This window comes from Chinchilla lanigera, unplaced genomic scaffold, assembly GCF_000276665.1.
Source record: "Chinchilla lanigera isolate Chin_1 unplaced genomic scaffold, ChiLan1.0 scaffold00022, whole genome shotgun sequence".
Lineage (NCBI taxonomy): Eukaryota > Metazoa > Chordata > Mammalia > Rodentia > Chinchillidae > Chinchilla > Chinchilla lanigera.
Window position 1 is genome coordinate 2,431,195 of NW_004955423.1, and position 20,323 is coordinate 2,451,517.

Sequence of the window (20,323 nt, forward strand, 5' to 3'; positions counted from 1 at the left end):
CTATGCAATTATACACAAATGTTTAAATAGACATAGATAATATTTATAATACAAAATGCTAAGATCCAGATTATATAAATTATGACAAATTTTATAAATAAATGAGATTCTCCTTTAATGGCCACACTAAAAACCAATAAATTGTGCTTTTTTTAAAGGGTGAGCTTTGTCTTAATTTTAAAAAATTACTATAAAGAAACAAAGAATGAGTCAAGGATGTGAAGACCCAGCATAAAGAAGGAAATCACAAATTCTTTTTTTTTGTACCAGGAATTGAATTCAGGACCTTGTGCTTGCCAGGCAGGTGCTTATGCCACTGAGCTCTATCCCCAGCCCAAAAAACACAGATTCTGTAATTAAGCTTTCAGAAAAAAGTTTGCCGATAATTATCTACAGGAGAAAACACTGATGATGGAAATCACAGTTCCTGCAACAACGTCCTTGGGGAAGTGAGAAAGACCTGTCCAGAGATTTGCCAAAACTTAGTGTAGCAACAGTTCCTCCTTAGTGACAGAAGGGAGAACAGAACCTATGAACAGATGTGGGGTTGGAAACTGTCAAAATTCTCAACAAATGGCTTGTTACCTCAGTGAAAAAGCAGTAATAGGTAGCATAGACAGGGCAAGAGAGGCTGTTTTGTTGGAGGTCTGAAGTAGAATGGAAATATGAAATAGCTGGCTGTCTAGGAAGAGTGAACGAATCATGGAAACTTACTAGGATTTCTGGCCAACATCAAAGCTCATTTGAGTTTATGCTCAGAAATTTAAGGAGAATTGTTATCATGGTTGCACATCTTCTACCACATTCAGCTCAGTGGGTGCAGAGCCAGTGGTCAGATTTCATAAGGACTTGAATTTGGCCAAGGGGAATACAACATAGAAAGGAACAAAGGAGTCAAGAGGGTATGTGAAGGAGTGATTCTAATAATGTACGGCAAGCTTAGAGAATAAATACAGAAGTGAGGGCATGAAAGGGAGAAGTATTGAGTTTTCTTGTTAAGAATTGAACTCAGGGCCTTGCACAAACTAAGTACATGCTCCACTACTGGACCATAACCCCAGTCTGAGAAGCGCTGGGAAAAGAATTGATGGATTGTAGGTCCTGGGGAGATCTAAAGACTGTTGGAGTACAGGACTATTCAGAGTAAGATAGAAAAATACAGGTAGAAGTAGTGAGAGATATGAGACTAAGGAAAGGTTTCAGAAACTGGCAAAGGCGAAGGAGTGGGTGGCTGAAGCTGATCTTGCTAATCAAGATCATTAGCACAGAAGTATCCATAGGAGAGACAACCGAGATACTGACATTTCTGGGAAAAAGGAGTGAACAAGGGATGGTAAATGACTGTGGGTGGTGTAGTCTGATGACATGAAAAATTTAAAGCAGAGAGTTTTTTTAGATACTGAGTTTCTGCTTTAGGGAAGTCTAAAATCTGAGAACTTGCTGTTCTAAGAACATCCTATTTGAAACTGGTGCAGCTGGTCCAGGGGTCACAATTTTTGAACTCAGACCAAAACTAGAAAAGAAACAAGGAGAGGGTCAACTATGTCAGGAGTGTTGTTGATATTTCCTGAATTTCAGAAAACATAATGAAAAGATTTCAGGATTTGGAGAGCAGTGATAGATGAGGCTAGAAAAAGAGTCCTTTAAAAGCAGGCTTTAGTTGAAGAAAGTTAAATATAAGGAAAGAGGCCAAACTTCTTACTGTTAAATGAAAGATGACAAAATCTTTTACCAAAAAATGTACACTATAGGAAGGGTCAGTTATAAATCAGTATTATTTTCTGCCAAACTCACTTCAATCAACCTACCAAAACTGAGAAAGTCTTACAAACTGCCAAGTTGGTTAAACTATACATGGTAGTCGTAACATAGCTCCCTATAGTTTTTTAAGGAAGTAGCATAAAACATACTATTTGGTATAAACATATTGATTTCTTGATTAAAAATAGATACAGATGAATAGGAATAGTTATCTTACTTTAATTCTGGTCATTGCATGCAGGTAACACCACTACTTTTATCAGTTAATCACATTTTAATTGGCTAACATTCTAAAGATATTTCAAGAGTTTATCATTAATTATAAAAACGATTTCAAGAAAACTTACTCTTTCTCTAAAACACACACTTTGAATTTTTATCAGAATAGTGCCTGAATCATTTTACAGTCAAGAGTTCAAAATTTTAAAATACATAGTTACTGTACATGATTTATACAAAATTGCAACTTGAAAATGACAAAATAAAAATATTTTACAGAATATTAAGTACTAGGGTTAAATAAAGGTAAACATTGTTATCACATATACATATGAAGAAATATACATTCTTATAGAAACTTGTGTACATAATTAGTGTTTACTGTTATTTTGATTCAAATTCAACATCTTTTGTTCTTCTTTTTGTCTTTTTTTTTTGAGACAGAATCTCACTATGTCGTTCAGACTGGCCTTGAACTCACTATGTAGACCAGGCTGGCCTCAAACTTGCAGTGATCTTCCTGCCTCAGCCTGTCAAGCGCTGGGATTACCAGTGTGCACCACCACATCTGGCTAAATTCAATGCCTTTCAAACCATAGATAATATTTCTTTAAATTAAATGTCAATATAAAACTTGAATGTGGAAACAGCAGAGAATCTTAAATAACCTGACACTTGAGGAAACCAAGTATTATTTGTTAGAAGCTCTAAATGTTTCTCAAGGCAGACAAATATTTGTTTTAAAAGTTAAAAACTCAACAGGAACCATGTTTTTCATATATTTTTATATAGTCATCATTTTTTAAAACAATCAGGGAGTATCTCTATTGGATTTTCATTGCTTAAAACAAGGCGTATAATACATTGCTGACAATTATTTGTAGAATGAATAACATATGGAATCTATTCAGTGTTCAGGGATCCAAATCATAAAATTTCCTATACTGTCCTTAAAAATAAACATATAGCTATTTAAAAATGTATGTGAAATTGTTTAATTATTTTAGAGCAGTCAAATACAACATGAAATTGGTATCTTCATGTCTGAAAGCAATCATTTCACCATATGTATTTTAATTTTTATATCACTCATTTAAAGTTGATGGTTAGTTTAAAGGCTCAGTTTCAGTAGAAGTTGTTTTCAAACATTGTCATAATGTCACTTTGAAGAGTCATATCAATGGTACCCTCCATCTGTAAAAAAGAGAACATTTTAATTACTTTAAAAATATATACCTTTATCACAGACATACAAAAATGATTACACAAAATGGAAACAGACTAAAAAAAATACAATTTATTTAACAAAATGGATTATTTTTGACTTGTTAAAATACTGCCTGGTTTTTGTGAACATGTTCATGAGATAAGTAAAAATTAAACCTATAGGAACATGAAAATTAAGCATGGCAAATTTCTCAGCATGACGGAACTGAATATTGACAGGAAACTGAGTATTAACAGAACCTTAACTGAGAGAACACAATGTCTTATTTATTTCTGTAACCACACAGTGCTAGACACATAAAACGATTTTCTGAATGAAGCAATACTTTCTCTACATAAAAGAATTGATGTAGTGTCAAAGCTGTGGGCTTTCCTTGATTCTGCCACTTTATCACCTATGGAACTAGGGAAAATTATTTAACTAAGTCTGTCTTATTTATAGGTATTTATGAAGATAGAATCAAATTGCCTATACAACATTCAAAACAATTATTGAACAACAGTCAAACAATTTACAAAGATAGAATCAGAGCTTTATTAAATACTGAAAAGCTTTTAAATACTAAGCTATTAAATTTGAAATAAGCTGAACAAAAAGCTATTTAAGACCAAAGAGATGTTTACTGTATCCTGAAGTTATATTGTTTCCTTTTGTTAAACAGGTTAGATAGTCCCTGCCAAATGAAATGACATCAGCTATTAAAATTTATTTATTTATTTATTTATTTGCACTGGGAATTGAACTCACGACCTCACGCTTGCCAGGCAGGCACTTGCACCACTGAGAGATATCCCTGGCCCCAGATATTAAAATTAAAAAAAAAAACAAATGGTTCTTAACAGCAGCGGACCAGAGTGATAGGTAAAAGCACCAATTTACAAACGATTGGCACTGGTATTTTCATTAGCCGTATAGGACGAGATTTGGAATTATGATCTACCTACTATAACTTATTATCCTTTTGGGCATGTTTGATTTATTATGCTTAAAATTTATTTTAAAGGTAAAAAGATACTTTTTTTTTTTTTTTGGTTTTGGTTTTTCTCCGGTACCAGGAACCGAACTCACGACCTTGTGCTTGCCAGGCAGGCGCTTTGCCGCTGAGCTAAATCCCCAGCCCCTAAAAAGATACTTCTTAAATCCTAAACCAAGCTACTTTCCTAATGCCTAGCTCCTGGTATGTTGAATGTTTAGCTAAATAGTTCTTAAAGTTCTTATTTGAAGCCTGCAATGTGAGAGTTGGGTCCATTACCCTACTGTAAATATCACATGGTACTCTGTAAGTATACATGCTGTAAGATTTGCAGAAATGTAATGAAATCTCTAAGGATTTTGTGTACATCATGCTGTGCACCAGAAATGTAAATAATTTTTTATTAAAAAAAATATATATATATATTTGGGTTTTTTTGGTTTTTTTTTTTCCAGTACTGGGAATCAAACTCACGACCTTGCGCTTGCCAGGCAGGCGCTGTGCTGCTGAGCTAAATCCCCAGCCCCTAAAATATATTTTTTAAAAAATGAACTCTCAAGTCACAGAAAGACACTTTTTTGTTTTTTTATGCCATACTGGGGAATCTACCCAGAGATTGCTAACTTGTATCCTGAAGCCTTTTTATTTTGGGACAGGGTCTCGCTAAGTTGCCCATGCTGGCCTTGAACTTGCAATCCTCCTGGCTCAGCCTCCTGAGTAGTTAGGATTATAAGTGTATACCACTATGTCCAGCAGACATAGAAGAGCTTTAAATGCATGCTGTTAAGTGAAAGAAAACCAAGTGAAAAGGCTACACACAACTATATGATATTATGGAGACAATGGAAAAATCAACGGTTGCCAGGGTTGCAGGAGGAAGGGATTAATACGGGGATCATGAGGGACTTTTAGGGCAAGGAACAGTAATGACTGATAAATGTCATTACATATTTGTCAAAACTCATAGAAGATACAACACAAAAAGTGAATACTAGTGTCAACTATGGACTTACTAATCTAAGGTGAGCAATGTTGTGTTGGATGGTAAGGAGGGAGATATAAGGGAGTATGTGGGAACTCTGTACTTTCAGAGCAATTTTGCTATGAACCAAAGCTGCTCCCAGAATAAAGCTCGTTACTTTCTTTTAAGAGCAAAAGAAAGACCTTTTCAGATACAAAAATGCTGAAAGAATTCATCAACAGTGCATTCACACCACTGTGAGGAGGCTGAGGCATAAAGATCACAATTTCAAGCCAGCCTGGGCCTATGAGACCCTATGTCAGAATAAAATATTAATAAATAAAAATGACCAGGGGTGTAGCTTAATGGTAGACTGCTTGTATAACAATATGTGCGAAGTGCCCAGTACTGAAAGAAAAAAAGAAGAGTGCTGGAAATGTTAACCATGCAAATAAATATTTTTAAAAAGCTTTTCTTATTTGGAACATTTGAAGGAATAGAATTTCATTTTGCCAACAATGGTCATAAAAAGGTAAAGTGCCTATATTAAATTTCAGAGTAAGCAATATTGTCAGAAATAAAGATTATTTCATTATGAAAAGGGAAAATAACAGAGGACATGAGACTATAATAATCCTAAGTGCTTAGCTACCTAATAACAGCTTAGAAATCCACAAAATAAAATTAAAGCAATTCTAAGGATAAAAAGACAAACCTATAGTTACATAATCGTGGATGTCAAAGCTATTATCCCAATAATTGATAGAACAAATAGCAGAAAATTAGCAAGGACTTGTTTGCAACCAACTTAACCTGTATCTAACAGCAGAATATTTATCAAGCTAGACCATAAAATTGGCCACAAAACAGGTCTCAACATATCAAAAATTCAAGTTAGACACTATTCTCCTACCATAACAGAATTAAATTAGAGGGGGCTGGGGATTTAGCTCAGAGGCAAAAAGCGCCTGCCTGGCAAGCGCAAGGTCGTGAGTTTGGTTCCCAGTACCGGAGAAAAACCCCCCCAAAAAGAATTAAATTAGAAACCACTAACAGAAATCACTAGTCATAAAATTACCAAATATTTGAAAAATCGTTACTTCTAAAACATTCTATGGATAAAAGGAATCGATTCTAGCTTTAAAAATATCTTCTGTATAAAAGGATTCTCAAGTCAAATCAGTTTCTTAATCAATCATTCAAAGAAATGCTGGTCTAGAACCAGCATTGACTATAATGCATAAAGGATCTACAGATTTTTCATGAGTAAGAATGCGGCAAATCATTTCACTTATGTGCCAGGCACTTTCCTATGTGCTGAATGCATGTTAATTTTATCTTCAAAACAGGTAGTATGAGTCCCTCGTTCTAAATGACCAAACTGAGTCAGAGTGATTAAACTGCCAAAGCCCAAAAGTCTAGTAAATAACAGAACCCAGGCTTTTAATCCAAACCATCACTCTAGCAGCTGCAATACCAATACTCTATATTATGTTTATTCTTGCCTCTTTTGACTACGGGAAGCTCTGATTTTAGAATCTGACACTCACTAGCGTCTCTGAAAAACACCCTGCAGGGCATCTTTGAACCTATAAAAGACAGTGCTCTGCTAAATCGTTCCTTTGGTCAAAGTAAAATTCACTTACTGCTTCTCTCCTCCTCCTCTCCTGCTCTTTCTCCCTTGCTAAATTACGGTCTTTGAGAAGCCAGAGCTTGCACTTATCCTGAGCGTCCAGTGACTGCTGATGTTCTCCTTGCTCTTCTCCAAAACACTCTGGAGTCAGTTCATTTCCAGGGTCCCTTAAAGAAACAGCAAAGCTCAAAGTAGGTTTCAAGTTCTTTAAAAGTTTTCATTATAAAGATACATTATTAATTAACAAATATAAAGTAAAATATTAGAAACTGTTTTTCCATGCTATGACATTATTTTTAAATTTCATTTTATTTATTTATTTTTTCCGGTACTGGGAATCAAACACACAACCTTGTGCTTGCCAGGCGGGCGCTGTGCCGCTGAGCTAAATCCCCAGCCCCTTAAATTTTATTTTGATGTGTCAAATTTTACATAGTGTAATCTAAATTAAAGACAAGAAGAACAAAAAGTTTTGGAAAACTGTGACCAAGGTACACCACTCTCTTCTTACATACAGCATGAGAAAACTTTAACACATTTCTGGAAAATAATGTCTCTGTAATAAGGCAGGGACTTGTTTTTTTTCCTAGCCTTATCACTTACTTCTTTTTTCTTTTTTTCCTTTGGTACCAGGAATCGAACTCAGGACACCTTGTGCTTGCCAGGCAGGCTCTGTGCAGCTGAGCTATATTCCCAGACCTTAATCACTTATTTCTGTGTTCTTTAAAATATAATAGATACTCACGTTCAGAAAAAAATCAATAGTGGGCTGGGGATATAGCTCAGCGGCACAAGTGCCTGCCTGGCAAGTGCGAGTTCGTAAGTTTGATTCTTGGTACCAAAAGAAAAAAAAGGAAAGAAAAAAGAAAAAATTAATAAAATGTACATTTAAAATTGCAATTTGTTCTGTGTTCTAGTAAATAAATATAATTTTTGACAAATATTTAAAATATATTCTTGTACCGTCCAATGCCCCCCCTTAACCACTAATCAGTCCAGTTATTTCAATATAGAATGACAAACCCCGCATTTTTTGGTTAATTTTTGGAAGATAACAGGAAATATAAAAATGACAAATTTATCCAATCTATTCAAAATTGACTGGTTGAAATGACACCTGCCCGAGCGATGCTTGGGATAGTCCATAGGTAAACAAAATGCTGCCCGAGCGATATTCTGAGTAAATGGTTACGTGGATAATCCAGTAAATTACAGACCTTTGATTTTCTTGAGACACTTTTGGTTCCTTTGCATTTTGCTCCAGATGCTTCTTTATTAATTCTTGTGTTCGAGCTTTTGCTTCTTTTTCTATTGCTGCTTTTCTAAACTGGTTGAAGAGCTGATCTGAAGATTTCTGTATGCCTGATGTTTTCACTGGTTTGCCTAAACTTTTCCAAGAGTCTGCATTCTTAATCTTTATATCCTAAAAGAAATATTTGATTCAGTCTGTGTCAACCAATTTTTAGAAGGAAGGTAGTGTCTTTGATCCAGTAATAGATCAAATTAAGATCTGAAAGGAATTAATGGACTTTTACTAAACATTACTGAGTCAAGAGCAAAATGAAAACAGGGTAAGAATGCAAGTATTCCTCTAAGGAAAACTTAAAGTAGCACGGTGACCAATTATTTCAATTAAGACATCTATTAACTGATGCTGATTAAGACATCTATTAACTGATGCTGATAGCGAGGGCTCGAGGGTGGGAAATGATGTCAACAGAAACGGTGTATTAGACCATTTCTTGTGAAGTAACAAACTATACATCCCCATTTCTTCTTAAGCATTTGTTCTAACAACATTCCAGTGCCTACTACTGTGTGCTAGGTTTTGGGAACAAACTAAAGTAGATGTGTCATTTTCACCTGCAGCATAAGTTTTTTTTTTTTTGGTTTTTCTCCGGTACCGGGAACCAAACTCACGACCTTGCGCTTGCCAGGCAGGCGCTTTTGCCGCTGAGCTAAATCCCCAGCCCCTGCAGCATAAGTTCTGATGATATGACACACATGTACTGGATGTTCTACTGCTTATTTCTGCTGTAATCCCTATTTTTTTGGAAATTATTTTTTCAAACTTTACTTTGGGCAAAATTTACTAAGTTTTGTTCAGTTATATATATAAAGATTGTAGTACTCAGGAAACACAATGTTTGATAGAAGAAACTCTATAGCAGTTACTCTTTCTGATCTACAGGGGCTAGGCAACACTCTGTCAGTTAAAACAAAAACCAATAAAATAGAAACTTAATGAAGGCTGACAGAAAAGGAAATTTTAATCCATACTTAGCAGTAACAGAATACTTCAGTTAAACATAGTCTTAAATGATAACTACTAGTATAGCACTATGTAAGAAAGATACTTCACACAAGAGCCGAATCACTGTTTTTCTGTTCTGCTTTGTTTTTTGGGATTTTTTTTGAGACAGGGTCTTGCCATGCAGTTCAGGCTGGCCTTGAGCTCACTTTGTAGCCCAGGCTGGTCTTGAACTCACAACAATCTTCCTGCCTCAGCTTCCCGAGTACTGGAATTACAGGCGTGCACCACCATGCCTGGTGGACGGTTTTGTAGGTAATCACTGTATGTAAAATGCATAATATTGCATTTTATATGTATGGGCATACAATAACCTCAAACATTAAGACTAAGATATGTACTCTGAAATACTTGCAAAGAAGAAGAGAAAGAGAAGGAAGACAGGCAAAGGACAAAGGTGAGAGAGAGAGAGAGAGAGGGAGAGAGAGAGAGAAAGACAGAGAGAGGAAGGAAGAGAGGGAAAGGAGGGAGAGAAACAGAGGCACTGGGAGAGGGAGAAGAAGGTAGGGGAGGGGAGGCGGGGTGAGAAAATGTAAATATCCCCTTCGTAGTTTCTGATCATTAAATTTAAATGCCTACAATAGTACCTGGCACATTTAGTATCCTAAACATTTGGAGTATTTGTTTAAAGAATGATATTAATGTGTGGCTTGAAGATAAGTGCACATAAGACCCCATTAGGAAATCCCCTACAATCAACTCTAAAAAGTGGTTTTACATCATGCTTTAAAATTGGGACATGCGGTTGGGGAGCATAGATTCAATGGTAGAGTATATGTTTAGCTTGTGCAAAGCTCTGGATTTGAAAGCAGACACACAAATACACTGATAGAGTGAGGGGGGTGGGCGCGATGGAAAGGGAAAGGGAAAGGGAGAATGAATACTAATATTATAGAATCTGCAGTTAAACACAAACGTGAGGACACTTGTAGGGGATACTAATTTTTTAAAACTACCTAAGCAAAAATGAGGACTAGATACCCCAAAATATCTCTTGCCCTAGTCATAATTTTAAATCCCTTCATATTTCTGAGAAAAAAAATAACATTACTTTTACCTTCTGCGCAGGAACTTGATGTTCAGATTCTAACACCATCGTGTCATCGTCACCAGGTGGATGCGTCATAGTTGGGCCATTCGAGAGCTGTTTGGAATCACCTAGAAGTACAAGGTTTTAGAATGGTATTATTAAATATTTCATGGTACTTCTCCAGAATTTGACTTTTTCCCTTACAGTTAAGACACTATGATGGTGCAGCTGAGCTTTGGAGTATTGTTTGTTGGGTGTTTATTGTACTCTGAACATGTCTCACTTGAAAGTGATTTTTGTTTTCTTTTTATTCTTGTCTATTTTTGTTTTCATCAGCATCAAGTGTAGCTGATGCTACAGATGACCTGCCAAAACCCATTTTATCTGTCCCCATGCTATAGAGCTATTCAACTTGTAGAGACTGTCTTCAGCTCCAGAGGTGGGTTTTGATTAGGCCCACTCAATCACAACAGTTCTATTTCCCTCACCCGTAACTTTAGAAACAGCAGGCCAGTGTATGGCTACCTGGGTGGCCAACTTGAGAACAAACAAAGCAAAGAAGATAAGACCTAAAATGGCACACACAGCTGGCAGTAACAGCTAGTGAGGTGATGCAGTAACAAATGTAAAAGTGTGCTTCTCTGCGGTGAAGGGAACCATGAAATCCTATTACTGCTTTTTATTTCTTTTGGGCAAATGGGAGGTGTTGGAGACTGAACCCATTGGCTTGTGAATAATCTCATTAACTTCTAGTCTTTTCAGACAAAATTTCATGTACTATTGTAAGTAAAGATAAACTACAGGAATAGTCGGATCTATGATCAAACCATGCCTAAAAGAGTGACCTATTTTGGGCCGTTAGCAATGTATGAACAAAATTCCTTATTATGTCAATTTGAGTTGAGTTTTCTGTCATTTGCAACTGGGAACATCCTGTCGTGTGAAACTTAATTGATAAACTGTGTTTAAATTTTTATTGTCCTTTTCTATAGGTCTAATCAGTGGCAAAGGTACGGAAGGGACAAATCAAAACAAAGTTGCTATCTTTGTTAACTGACTCAAACTCACAAAATCCTAGCCATTTATGTCCAATAGGAACTTGTATCAAAGCTTCTACTGCCACGCAGCTCCTTGACTGGTTCTCTGACTAAATTACACTCCTTGAAGTTAAGCCTGGAGAAAGAGGGCAAGCGACGTCAGGGATGGGAGTGAGCAGAGGAGGACCACACTGTCAAAGGAAGCATGGATGAAAGAACAACGAGCAATGGAGAAAATGGGGCAGTGGTGGTGAGCTTTAAGAACATGATTCCACCCCTTCACCACCTGAGGTCAGATATCACTTAGGAAGTAGAAAGTGTACATGGCAAGAGAAGGAAATTCTAAAGTGAGTGTCAGTTTGCGGATACCAAGTTGGAAAGTGGCAACAGTGCCAGTGTCAAGAACTAAAAGGAAAAGAATAAAATCTGAGGATTGAAAGGGGGGGTTTTCAGTTTTTACACGCCTGTCTTTGAATTTTTTATATGATATTTAAGAAAAGATTCTCACTAGAGTTGTAAAAGTATGCTTGGGGACAGGTACATTTGAGTTGTAAAAACAAGAACAGAAATCACAGATACTAAGATTACCCAGAAAGGCTTCCCAATCTTCCTCACGTGGTGCTATGCAAAAAAGGACGAAGGCTTGGAGCCCCCGGATTAACAGGAAGGCTGCCCCACGCCCGTCGCTGTGAGACCTGAGAACACCAGCTCGGTAAGCCTGCGTTTTGGAAGCGCTGGAGTAGAATGAAAAGCTAAGTTTAAGGTAACAGATATAACTCAGAATATTACCATCATCTAAGGGTAGCCAGATAAAGACACCACTGTAAAAATATTCAGATCGGAGGCTTGAGAAAATAGTGTCCCAGATGTCTAGGACTGCATCAAGGGACCGCCTCTCTGAGAAATATGTTTATATGAATGATTCCCTCACATCTTAAAACACTAAAACCCCATCTTTTCTCAGAAACCTATTCTTCTCTACTCCAGATCTGTTATCCTGGACCAATATCCAGCCAGGATCCTGTGATTCACCAATGCTCTCAGTTCCTCCCTTTGTTATTAACCTGGCATATGTCATTTGTAAAACTACTCATTTTACCCTCGCAATCATTTTCAGCTTTCTACTTTTTTCTATCACGTTCCTTCAGGCTTTCCCTACAACTGCAACAGCTCAGGTGATCTCCACTTCTGGTTTCTGTGACCCATTCCCTCAACAAACCTCCACGATATTGGAAGATTAATTACCTTAAAGCACACGCTCTGCCCAAAAGACCTTCACTGGCTCTCCCCTACCCACATAAGTCTAAAATTCCAAGATTCTAAAATTAAAAAAAATAAATAAATTAAATAAATTCAGGTCAAAAAAATAAAATAAAATAAAATTCCAAGACTCTAAATTCCACCCGATCTTCCTTTCTACATTTATCACCCCACATTCCCATTTATTCAACCAACATTTCAATCATACTGAATTTTTAGGTGCCTAAATATGTTCACCTACATTGTTTCCACCTTAAATGATACTTAATTATGTAAAATATGCATCTGCCAGCCAGATCTTGTAATTCTACTTTCCTTGTCCCCTTAAATTTCACTTTTGTTTCATTAAGGAATTTTTTTTACTTTTATACGAGGGGGCCACTTCTACTGGTTGGCAAACAGCTCAGTTTACCTTTTCATTTGTCATGTGAATTCAAGTTGATTCAACAGTGTAAATATATATTTTTTTTTTTTTTGGTTTTTCTCCGGTACCGGGAACCGAACTCACGACCTTGTGCTTGCCAGGCAGGCGCTTTTGCCGCTGAGCTAAATCCCCAGCCCAGTGTAAATATTTTTAAAAAATTCAGTGAATTCAGTAGACATTTTTAATGAGCAGAGTAAAGGACAAGCTGAGAAGATAAGATCATAAAACTTGTGACTGAAGACTTTAACTCATAAGGGAAAAATGAGACATCTTCTATTTTGTGTGGAGATGAAGATATAAGATAAGGGGATGAAGAAAACTCTGTCAAACTTCTTCCAATAAGCAGAAAACGTCAGCATAGAAATTTAGTACTGTAATTATTTAAATCTAAGGTAAGATCTTTTAAAAAATTATTTCCATTGGATTAAACTACAGAAAAATAAATTTCTATCTACATTTTAGTTTATATTTATTTGCAATCCCTTAGGCACAGCGCCACCTACAGTTGACAAATATTACAGTAGAAGGAACGGCCACTTCTAGCATCATCCAAACTCCCTTTGCACAACAGTACACCACTCACAGGCGTCATAAAAGCATAACCTGAGGTGCCACAACAGTCTGACCCTTACTGAAGATTCAAGCATTAAAATCCTGCTTTTTCATAGCGTGTTTTCTTAAAACAGAAATGAAAACACCTTCCTTGCATTCTTACATTGTTTGTCATTGTTTCTATTCCTTTTCAAGGGCAAGACTATCATTCTTCTATACACATATTCTACTGCAAACAATAATATTCATTACTGCTTTCTTTCTAACCAACCTTTAAACATATTCAAAGTTCTCCAATTCAAACACTCATAAACATAAACCTCTCCCACTGCTCCAAAAATAGTCTTGTCAAAGCCCCAGTATTTTCCTATCCTCTTCACCAATGAGCTTGTTCAAAGACTGCTGTACACAGTGTTCACTACACCCCGATTCCACTATTTCTCAGATTACAGCAATGTGGTGTCTGCCCCAAACACGATGACTATTTCGCTTGTGCAGCCAGGTGAGGCTGAGGCAGCATGATCATAAGTTTGAGCCCAGCTTGGGCAACTCAGATAAAAAATACAAAAAGGGCAGTGGATGTAGCTGAATGTGAAGGCCTTGGGCTCAATCCTCAGTACTGGAAGAGAAACAAAAACTTTTGCAGGGGCTGGGGATTTAGCTCAGCGGCAAAAGCGCTTGCCTGGCAAGCGCAAGGTCGTGAGTTCGGTTCCTGGTACCGGAGAAAAACTTTTGCAAAAGCAGGCCTTCTCATATTGCCAATTTTCATCCTCTCCACATTTCTTTATCCAACTTGAATGCTCTGCAGTATGTGATATTCTTCTATCACACCATTTTTCCTTTTTCTCCTACATTTTGAATATCTTATTTTTACTTTTGAGAAAGGACCTTGCTATGTTACCCAGGATGGCCTCAAACAATCTTCCTGCCTCAGCCTCCAAAGTAGTTGGGATAATAGGCACATACCACTTTACCCAGTTTACTTTTTTGTGGTGGTGGTGTCAAACCCAGGACCTTGCACGTGCTAGGCAAGCACTACCACCGAGCTATATCCCTAGCCCTTTTTAAACTTACTAATTTCCTCTACATTTACTGAGGTTTTGTTCCTAGAATTTTGTCCTCAGCCTTTTCTGAATCTGAACACTTTTCTGGTGTTTTCACTCATTTTCATGGCTTCAAGTAGTTTTTAATCTATTGGAAGTTCCTAAATTATATTTCCTCTTATTCCCTGTTAACTCCAGAAAACCATTTATATTTTTTATATTTCTAATACTCTGGTTTCTCTTCAGATCACATAAATCCCCCTTATATTTTTTATATTTCTAGTTAAATACTCTTGAGCAGCTCACAAATGTCCCAAAGGAGCTCTACCTTTTATTTTCCCAACTGTTAGATAATTTTTAATAGGTTTATTCTATTAATTCTTCACAAAATTATCTTTTTGATAGATGTGGTCATGTACACCTTTAACTTCAGAACTCTGAGAGACTGAGGCAGAAGGATCGTAAGTTTAACCCCAGCCTGGGCAACATAGCAAGCCTGTCTCTAAGCAATAAAAATAAAAAATAAAAAAGGCCTTAGAATGTAGCCCAGTGAGAAAGTACAAGGTTCAATTTTCAGTTCCAAGGGGGAAAAGTCTTTCCTAATCTGCAGCCTTTCTATGCTCCCTGTATTTGATTTGGTTGTAATAATTTATTTCCTAGACAACAGCATTCAGCATCTTTATTTGGTCCTGATTATATCTGTGTATCCTCATCTTAGTCCAGCCTCTAGAAAGTAAATGGCAATCTCATCCCAATAAAATCTTTTTGTTTGTTCTGTGGTACTGTGGACTGAACCTGGGTCCTCATATTACAGTCCCTAAAATCTTGATATTTTCCATGTTTCTGTTCCAAGTTTTGTGTAGCATACAAAATAAATTACCCCACTGCAGTACTGCTTACTCAGAGCTATCATATATGCATACTCTTCTATGAAGTACATTAAAAATTTATTTCTAGAAAAGGATGGACATAAGCATTTCATACTTTGGAGGTTTGATTATTGTTCCTGGAATGACCTCCAACATGCTCTTAAGACATTTTGTCTCTTTTTTCTTTTGGTGTTTATTTGTTTTTGGTGTTGGGAATGCTCACAACTGCCTGTAGTGAGGTTTAAATATATTAGCGTCTCCCAGTTCAGTCACTCTCTAGGCTGGGGTCATTGATATCACAATGTGCCCCACATCCCACTCCCACCCGTAAAATATCAGGATTCCAAAATAAGAGTGGCCATACTGTCACTTCTGATAAGATGAACAGACATGAAATCTACTATAACACCAAGTGAGTCTAACAATAGAAAAGGTTAGTCAGTTTTGGGAGATGTTTTCAGTAAATAGGAACCACAATGAGGCAACTATTTCTAGCCCATGTTTCTTTACTGTAAACTACTTTTTATATAGATATGTTCATTTACTTACAGAATTTCTAAATATCTTTTATTCATTGCATCCTACTTTTCTAAGTCAGAAATGTTATAGCAGCATTTCCCAAGTCTGCTAAGAACTCAACTGTATACACTTGGGCAGGAATAGGTTTTTTACATAGTCTATGTGCCAGTGTGTATAATGTATATGAAAATAAATTAAGTGTAAACTATACAGGGAGAATATTCTTTCTTTTAAATGTAATGAGTGCCAACAACAGTGATTACACGTTCTAGAGCTTTCAGTGAAAACAAACACCCAGCTGCAGCATGTAATCCATAGGTTCGCCGACACCGGCCTAAGGTATCAAGCAGTAAATTTCCAACAATATGCTTTACATTTCCAACCTGGAATTTACTAGTTAGAATTTTCAGTATTTCTAAGATGTGTAATGTTTATGATGGACTTAGCATTCTTATATATATGTTTAGAAATTTTTTAGTCACAATTGTTTATTAATTTCTTACCTGAGGGAGGTTGCATTTGTAAAGGTGTAACATTTTTCACAGTCTGTACAGGTTCTAACTCTTGATGATTGAGTGCTAATGTGTGGTGATTTGGTGGCATTTCACATAAACGTGCAGTCTGTTGAACAAGGGCCGTTTTAGCAGAGGGCTTTTCTTGCACAGAAGACAGTGTCTGGTAAGACAAAGTTAAAGGTATCGTTCAGAGTTTAATCAAACAAGAAGCATAATTAAAAGAGCAGAAACACAATTGGCAAGAATATAATTTAATGATCCCTTTTGAATACCGCACTACCTGCATCACACAATTATCCCTTTATATTATAGATAGATAAATTAAGGTTTAGGAAGATCAAATAACGTGACCATCATGTGGCTTATAAGACAGTGGTGGTAAACCTATGATATGCATAGTCCTCTCTGTTGGCACGAGAGCCAAGCGTATGAGTTGTTTTTTTTTTAAACCCTCGGTATTCGGGTTTAATTGCAGTGCTGGCACTGTGATAAATAAGTGGGTGTTTGGATGTAGTTTGGGCACTTGATTGCTAAAAGGTTTGCCATCACTGTTACAGGTAGTCAAAGCCGGGGCTGGGGATTTAGCTCAGCGGCAAAAGCGCCTGCCTGGCAAGTGCAAGGTCGTGAGTTCGGTTCCCGGTACCAGAGAAGAACCAAAAAAAAAAAAAAACCAAAAAAAAAAAAAAAAGCCAATGATCTTAGTCATTAGTACAGATAGACTTACATGTATGTGATTAAACAATGCTACTAATTTTCAAAACCTTTCCTGTGATCTATCAAAAATAAAATCTGAGCTTTTATACCAAATCTAGAACCCAGCCTACTTCTTTTACCCTTTGTCTTTACTGAACTAATAAGAGGAGAAAGGCAAAATTGCATATTGGTTGATCCATAAGACTACTGACAAATGCTGATTCAGTATTCAGTTAACTACTAAATAACTATCCCCATTTGTGGTTTACAATAGCACTTAGAAATAAGAGAAACAACTTATGTAAATCTCACACCTATTCAGTGTCAATCTAAGTTGTAGTCCCAAAGCCCAGTAACATCACCTACCAAGCTTTGAGTTGTACATGGCACAGAGATAGACTAGTCTTTCTCCTCTGACTAATAAGAGAAGTGGGGTGCATGAATAGATAAGGCAAATCAATTAATAACATCCATGCAAGACAAAAACCTCTGCTAGTCTCAATAAAACAAATGCCATAGGAAGGTTTATCCCAACAATAATGAAGATCCAAGCTCAAAGCTAAAAGTCAAATGTGTAGGGTTAAGTCAGTGAATAATCACTATGAAATACACAAATATATGTATTCATTCATAAACATATGAATACTATACTCTCTTTTATCATAAATGGATTTTATCCCCAATAAGTGAAACTAAAAAAAACCCAACTCTGGCCAAAATAGTTCATAAAGTGGCATTCTACATGTGCTAAATAGAGAATGCTTCCACAGCTCCTTCATAACTTGACATGTTTTGATTCTACTAATTCCTACTACAAGATGGAGCACCTTCATTTTAGAAAAAGAACTCCTTGAGAGCTCACTCCTGCCTACCATGTTAAATATTCCAACACTTCATCTGAGGGTTCAAAACTCTTCTTTATTCCCTCAGGCCTTACATCCCTTATAAATACCCTAAGATGCCACAGAATACACTGCTAGTCTTATTTGCCTGTCTTCATGCTTTTACTTTTATTTTAGAAGTCTCTAATCTGTATATAAATATACTAATGATTTAAAACCCATATTAAGCATTACCTCCATGGTGAAAGTAGTATACATTCCTTCATTTTCTTAAAAATAATTATGAATATAGATGACATCATATAATCTCCTGTGACTACTTTCCTTTTTACAACTTAGAATTCTTTGTGATTGTTATTTACTGTTGTATTTCCCTAACCCAGCTAGATATTACATAAATTTACTGTAATTCTGTATTTCAGATGGGTACACAGGCTAAAAATTTTATATGAGGATACAAATTTGAACTAGTAAAAATTATTTCTTTTCCTATTAACTATTAATCAAACACAGAAGTGCTAAAATTGACAGCTGGCAATTATAAACTTTATCTATAGAAACCCAAACACCTTCTCTTTACTAGCTGTTATTGAGAAATGTCTACTGTGTACATAGTACTGCACGTCCCACTGTGCACACACTAGGTACCAGGCACACCAGGCATTTCCTTTGTACCCAGATTTGAGTCTAAGTGGAAGGTACTAGAAGGTGATCTACTTATCCATTTGACTCATAGAATACATCTTATTAGAAAAGTAAAACCAAAATTATCTTGTATAAAATTATCTTGTACAAAAAATTCAAATTTGTACAAAAGTTCTTTAAATAATTTTTAGGAAGATGTAATTTTTTATGGAAATACATTATTTTCTTTTTGTTTTGGTCTTTTTTGAGACAGGATCTTGCTATGCAGTTCAAGTTGGCCTTGAGCTCACTTCGTAGCCCAGGCTGGCCTCGAACTTCCAACAATGCTCCTGCCTCAGCTCCTGACTGCTAGGACTGCAGGTGTGCGCCACCATGCCCAGCTGAAATAAATAATTTCAAAGACAGCTAATACTACACAATTAAGCTCTAACATACAGTTTTAAATTCTTAGGAAAAAATAATTACCTTTATGTTCTCTTTAGGAGGTGGATCACTCTGTTTTATTCCAGTAAGTTGAGGAGATGTTTCTGCAAAAAATATGCAGGTAATTATTTCAATGTTTGTTAGCTTAAAAAATTAAAAGTTCTATTTTTTCCACATTAGAAAAATAAGTAGTGACTCTGCACTGTGCTCCATTTCTCTACCTTCCCTGTAGCTTCTAATTTTCCTGTCGCTTCCCTCCCAGTTCCCAGAGATCTACTTCTTTTTGCTCTTTGCGGGGTTGTTCTTTTCCAGGCATCAGACTCCAGGTCATGCTGATGCTGTATTTGCTGCTGACTGCTGCTCTGCCATTTTATTTGCCTTTAGTGTTTCTTTTTTTTATTTTCGTTTTGGTTTTTTTCCGGTACCGGGAATCGAACTCACGACCTCACACTTGCCAGGCAGGCGCTGTGTGGCTGAGCTAAATCCCCAGCCCCTGCCTTCAGTGTTTCTGATAGAATAATTTGGCTTTACACACTTTGGGTTCCGGGAATTATTTTTTTGCCTCTCCCTTTTTAGTTATCAGTTTGTCACTTTTCTTCTTTGATCATTTGGGATATAGGTGTTACCTGTGTGATACTGAAGTCCAGTATTGCAGTTCAAGCTGACTGGGCCAAGTGGTTGATTATGTTAGAAAACAAGCCAGTGTTACAACTCTAAAACCAGAGAAAGATAATGGGAACATTGAACTGGAAAATAAAAAATTAGAAAAAGAAAGTAAAAATGAACAGGAGAGAGAAAAAAAGGAAAACATGGCTAAGGAGAATCCTCCCAAGAATTCTGCTTCCCAAGTCACAGTGAAAGGACTCAGTAATTTGGGAAATACATGTTTCTTCAATGCAGTTATGCAGAATTTGTCACAAACACCAGTGCTTAGAGAACTACTAAAAGAAGTGAAAATGTCTGGAGCAATTATAAAAATTGAACCACCTGATTTGGCACTAACAGAACCTCTAGAAATAAACCTTGAGCCTCCTGGCCCTCTCACTTTAGCCATGAACCAGTTCCTTAATGAGATGCAGGAAACCAAAAAGGGAATCGTGACACCTAAAGAACTCTTTGCTCAGGGCAGTGCGGTTTAGAGGCTACCAGCAGCAAGACAGCCAGGAGCTACTTCGCTATTTATTGGATGGGATGAGAGCAGAAGAACACCAAAGAGTGAGTAAAGGAATTCTTAAAGCATTTGGTAATTCTACTGAAAAATTGGATGAAGAACTGAAAAATAAAGTTAAAGATTATGAAAAGAAAAAATCAGTACCAAGTTTTGTGGATCGCATCTTTGGTGGTGAACTAACTAGTACAATCATGTGTGATGAATGCAGGACTGT

The 20,323-nt window shown here is 36.5% G+C and overlaps 1 protein-coding gene across 3 annotated transcripts in view; it reads right to left on the minus strand.

Annotated features, from left to right (window-relative positions):
• Positions 1 to 2,951: 2,951 nt before the first annotated feature.
• The window catches only part of Brdt (bromodomain, testis-specific), a 64,378-nt gene continuing 47,006 nt past the window's right edge, over positions 2,952 to 20,323 (minus strand). For all 3 annotated transcript variants that reach the window (XM_005385061.2, XM_013514358.1, XM_013514359.1), the window contains 6 exons: positions 18,981 to 19,042; positions 16,324 to 16,495; positions 10,144 to 10,244; positions 7,993 to 8,198; positions 6,789 to 6,942; positions 2,952 to 3,174 (listed from right to left, as the gene is read on the minus strand). In XM_005385061.2, coding sequence (XP_005385118.1) covers positions 3,106 to 3,174; positions 6,789 to 6,942; positions 7,993 to 8,198; positions 10,144 to 10,244; positions 16,324 to 16,495; positions 18,981 to 19,042 — 764 coding nt within the window. In that variant the 3' untranslated portion in view covers positions 2,952 to 3,105. The remainder of the gene's footprint in view (positions 3,175 to 6,788; positions 6,943 to 7,992; positions 8,199 to 10,143; positions 10,245 to 16,323; positions 16,496 to 18,980; positions 19,043 to 20,323) is intronic.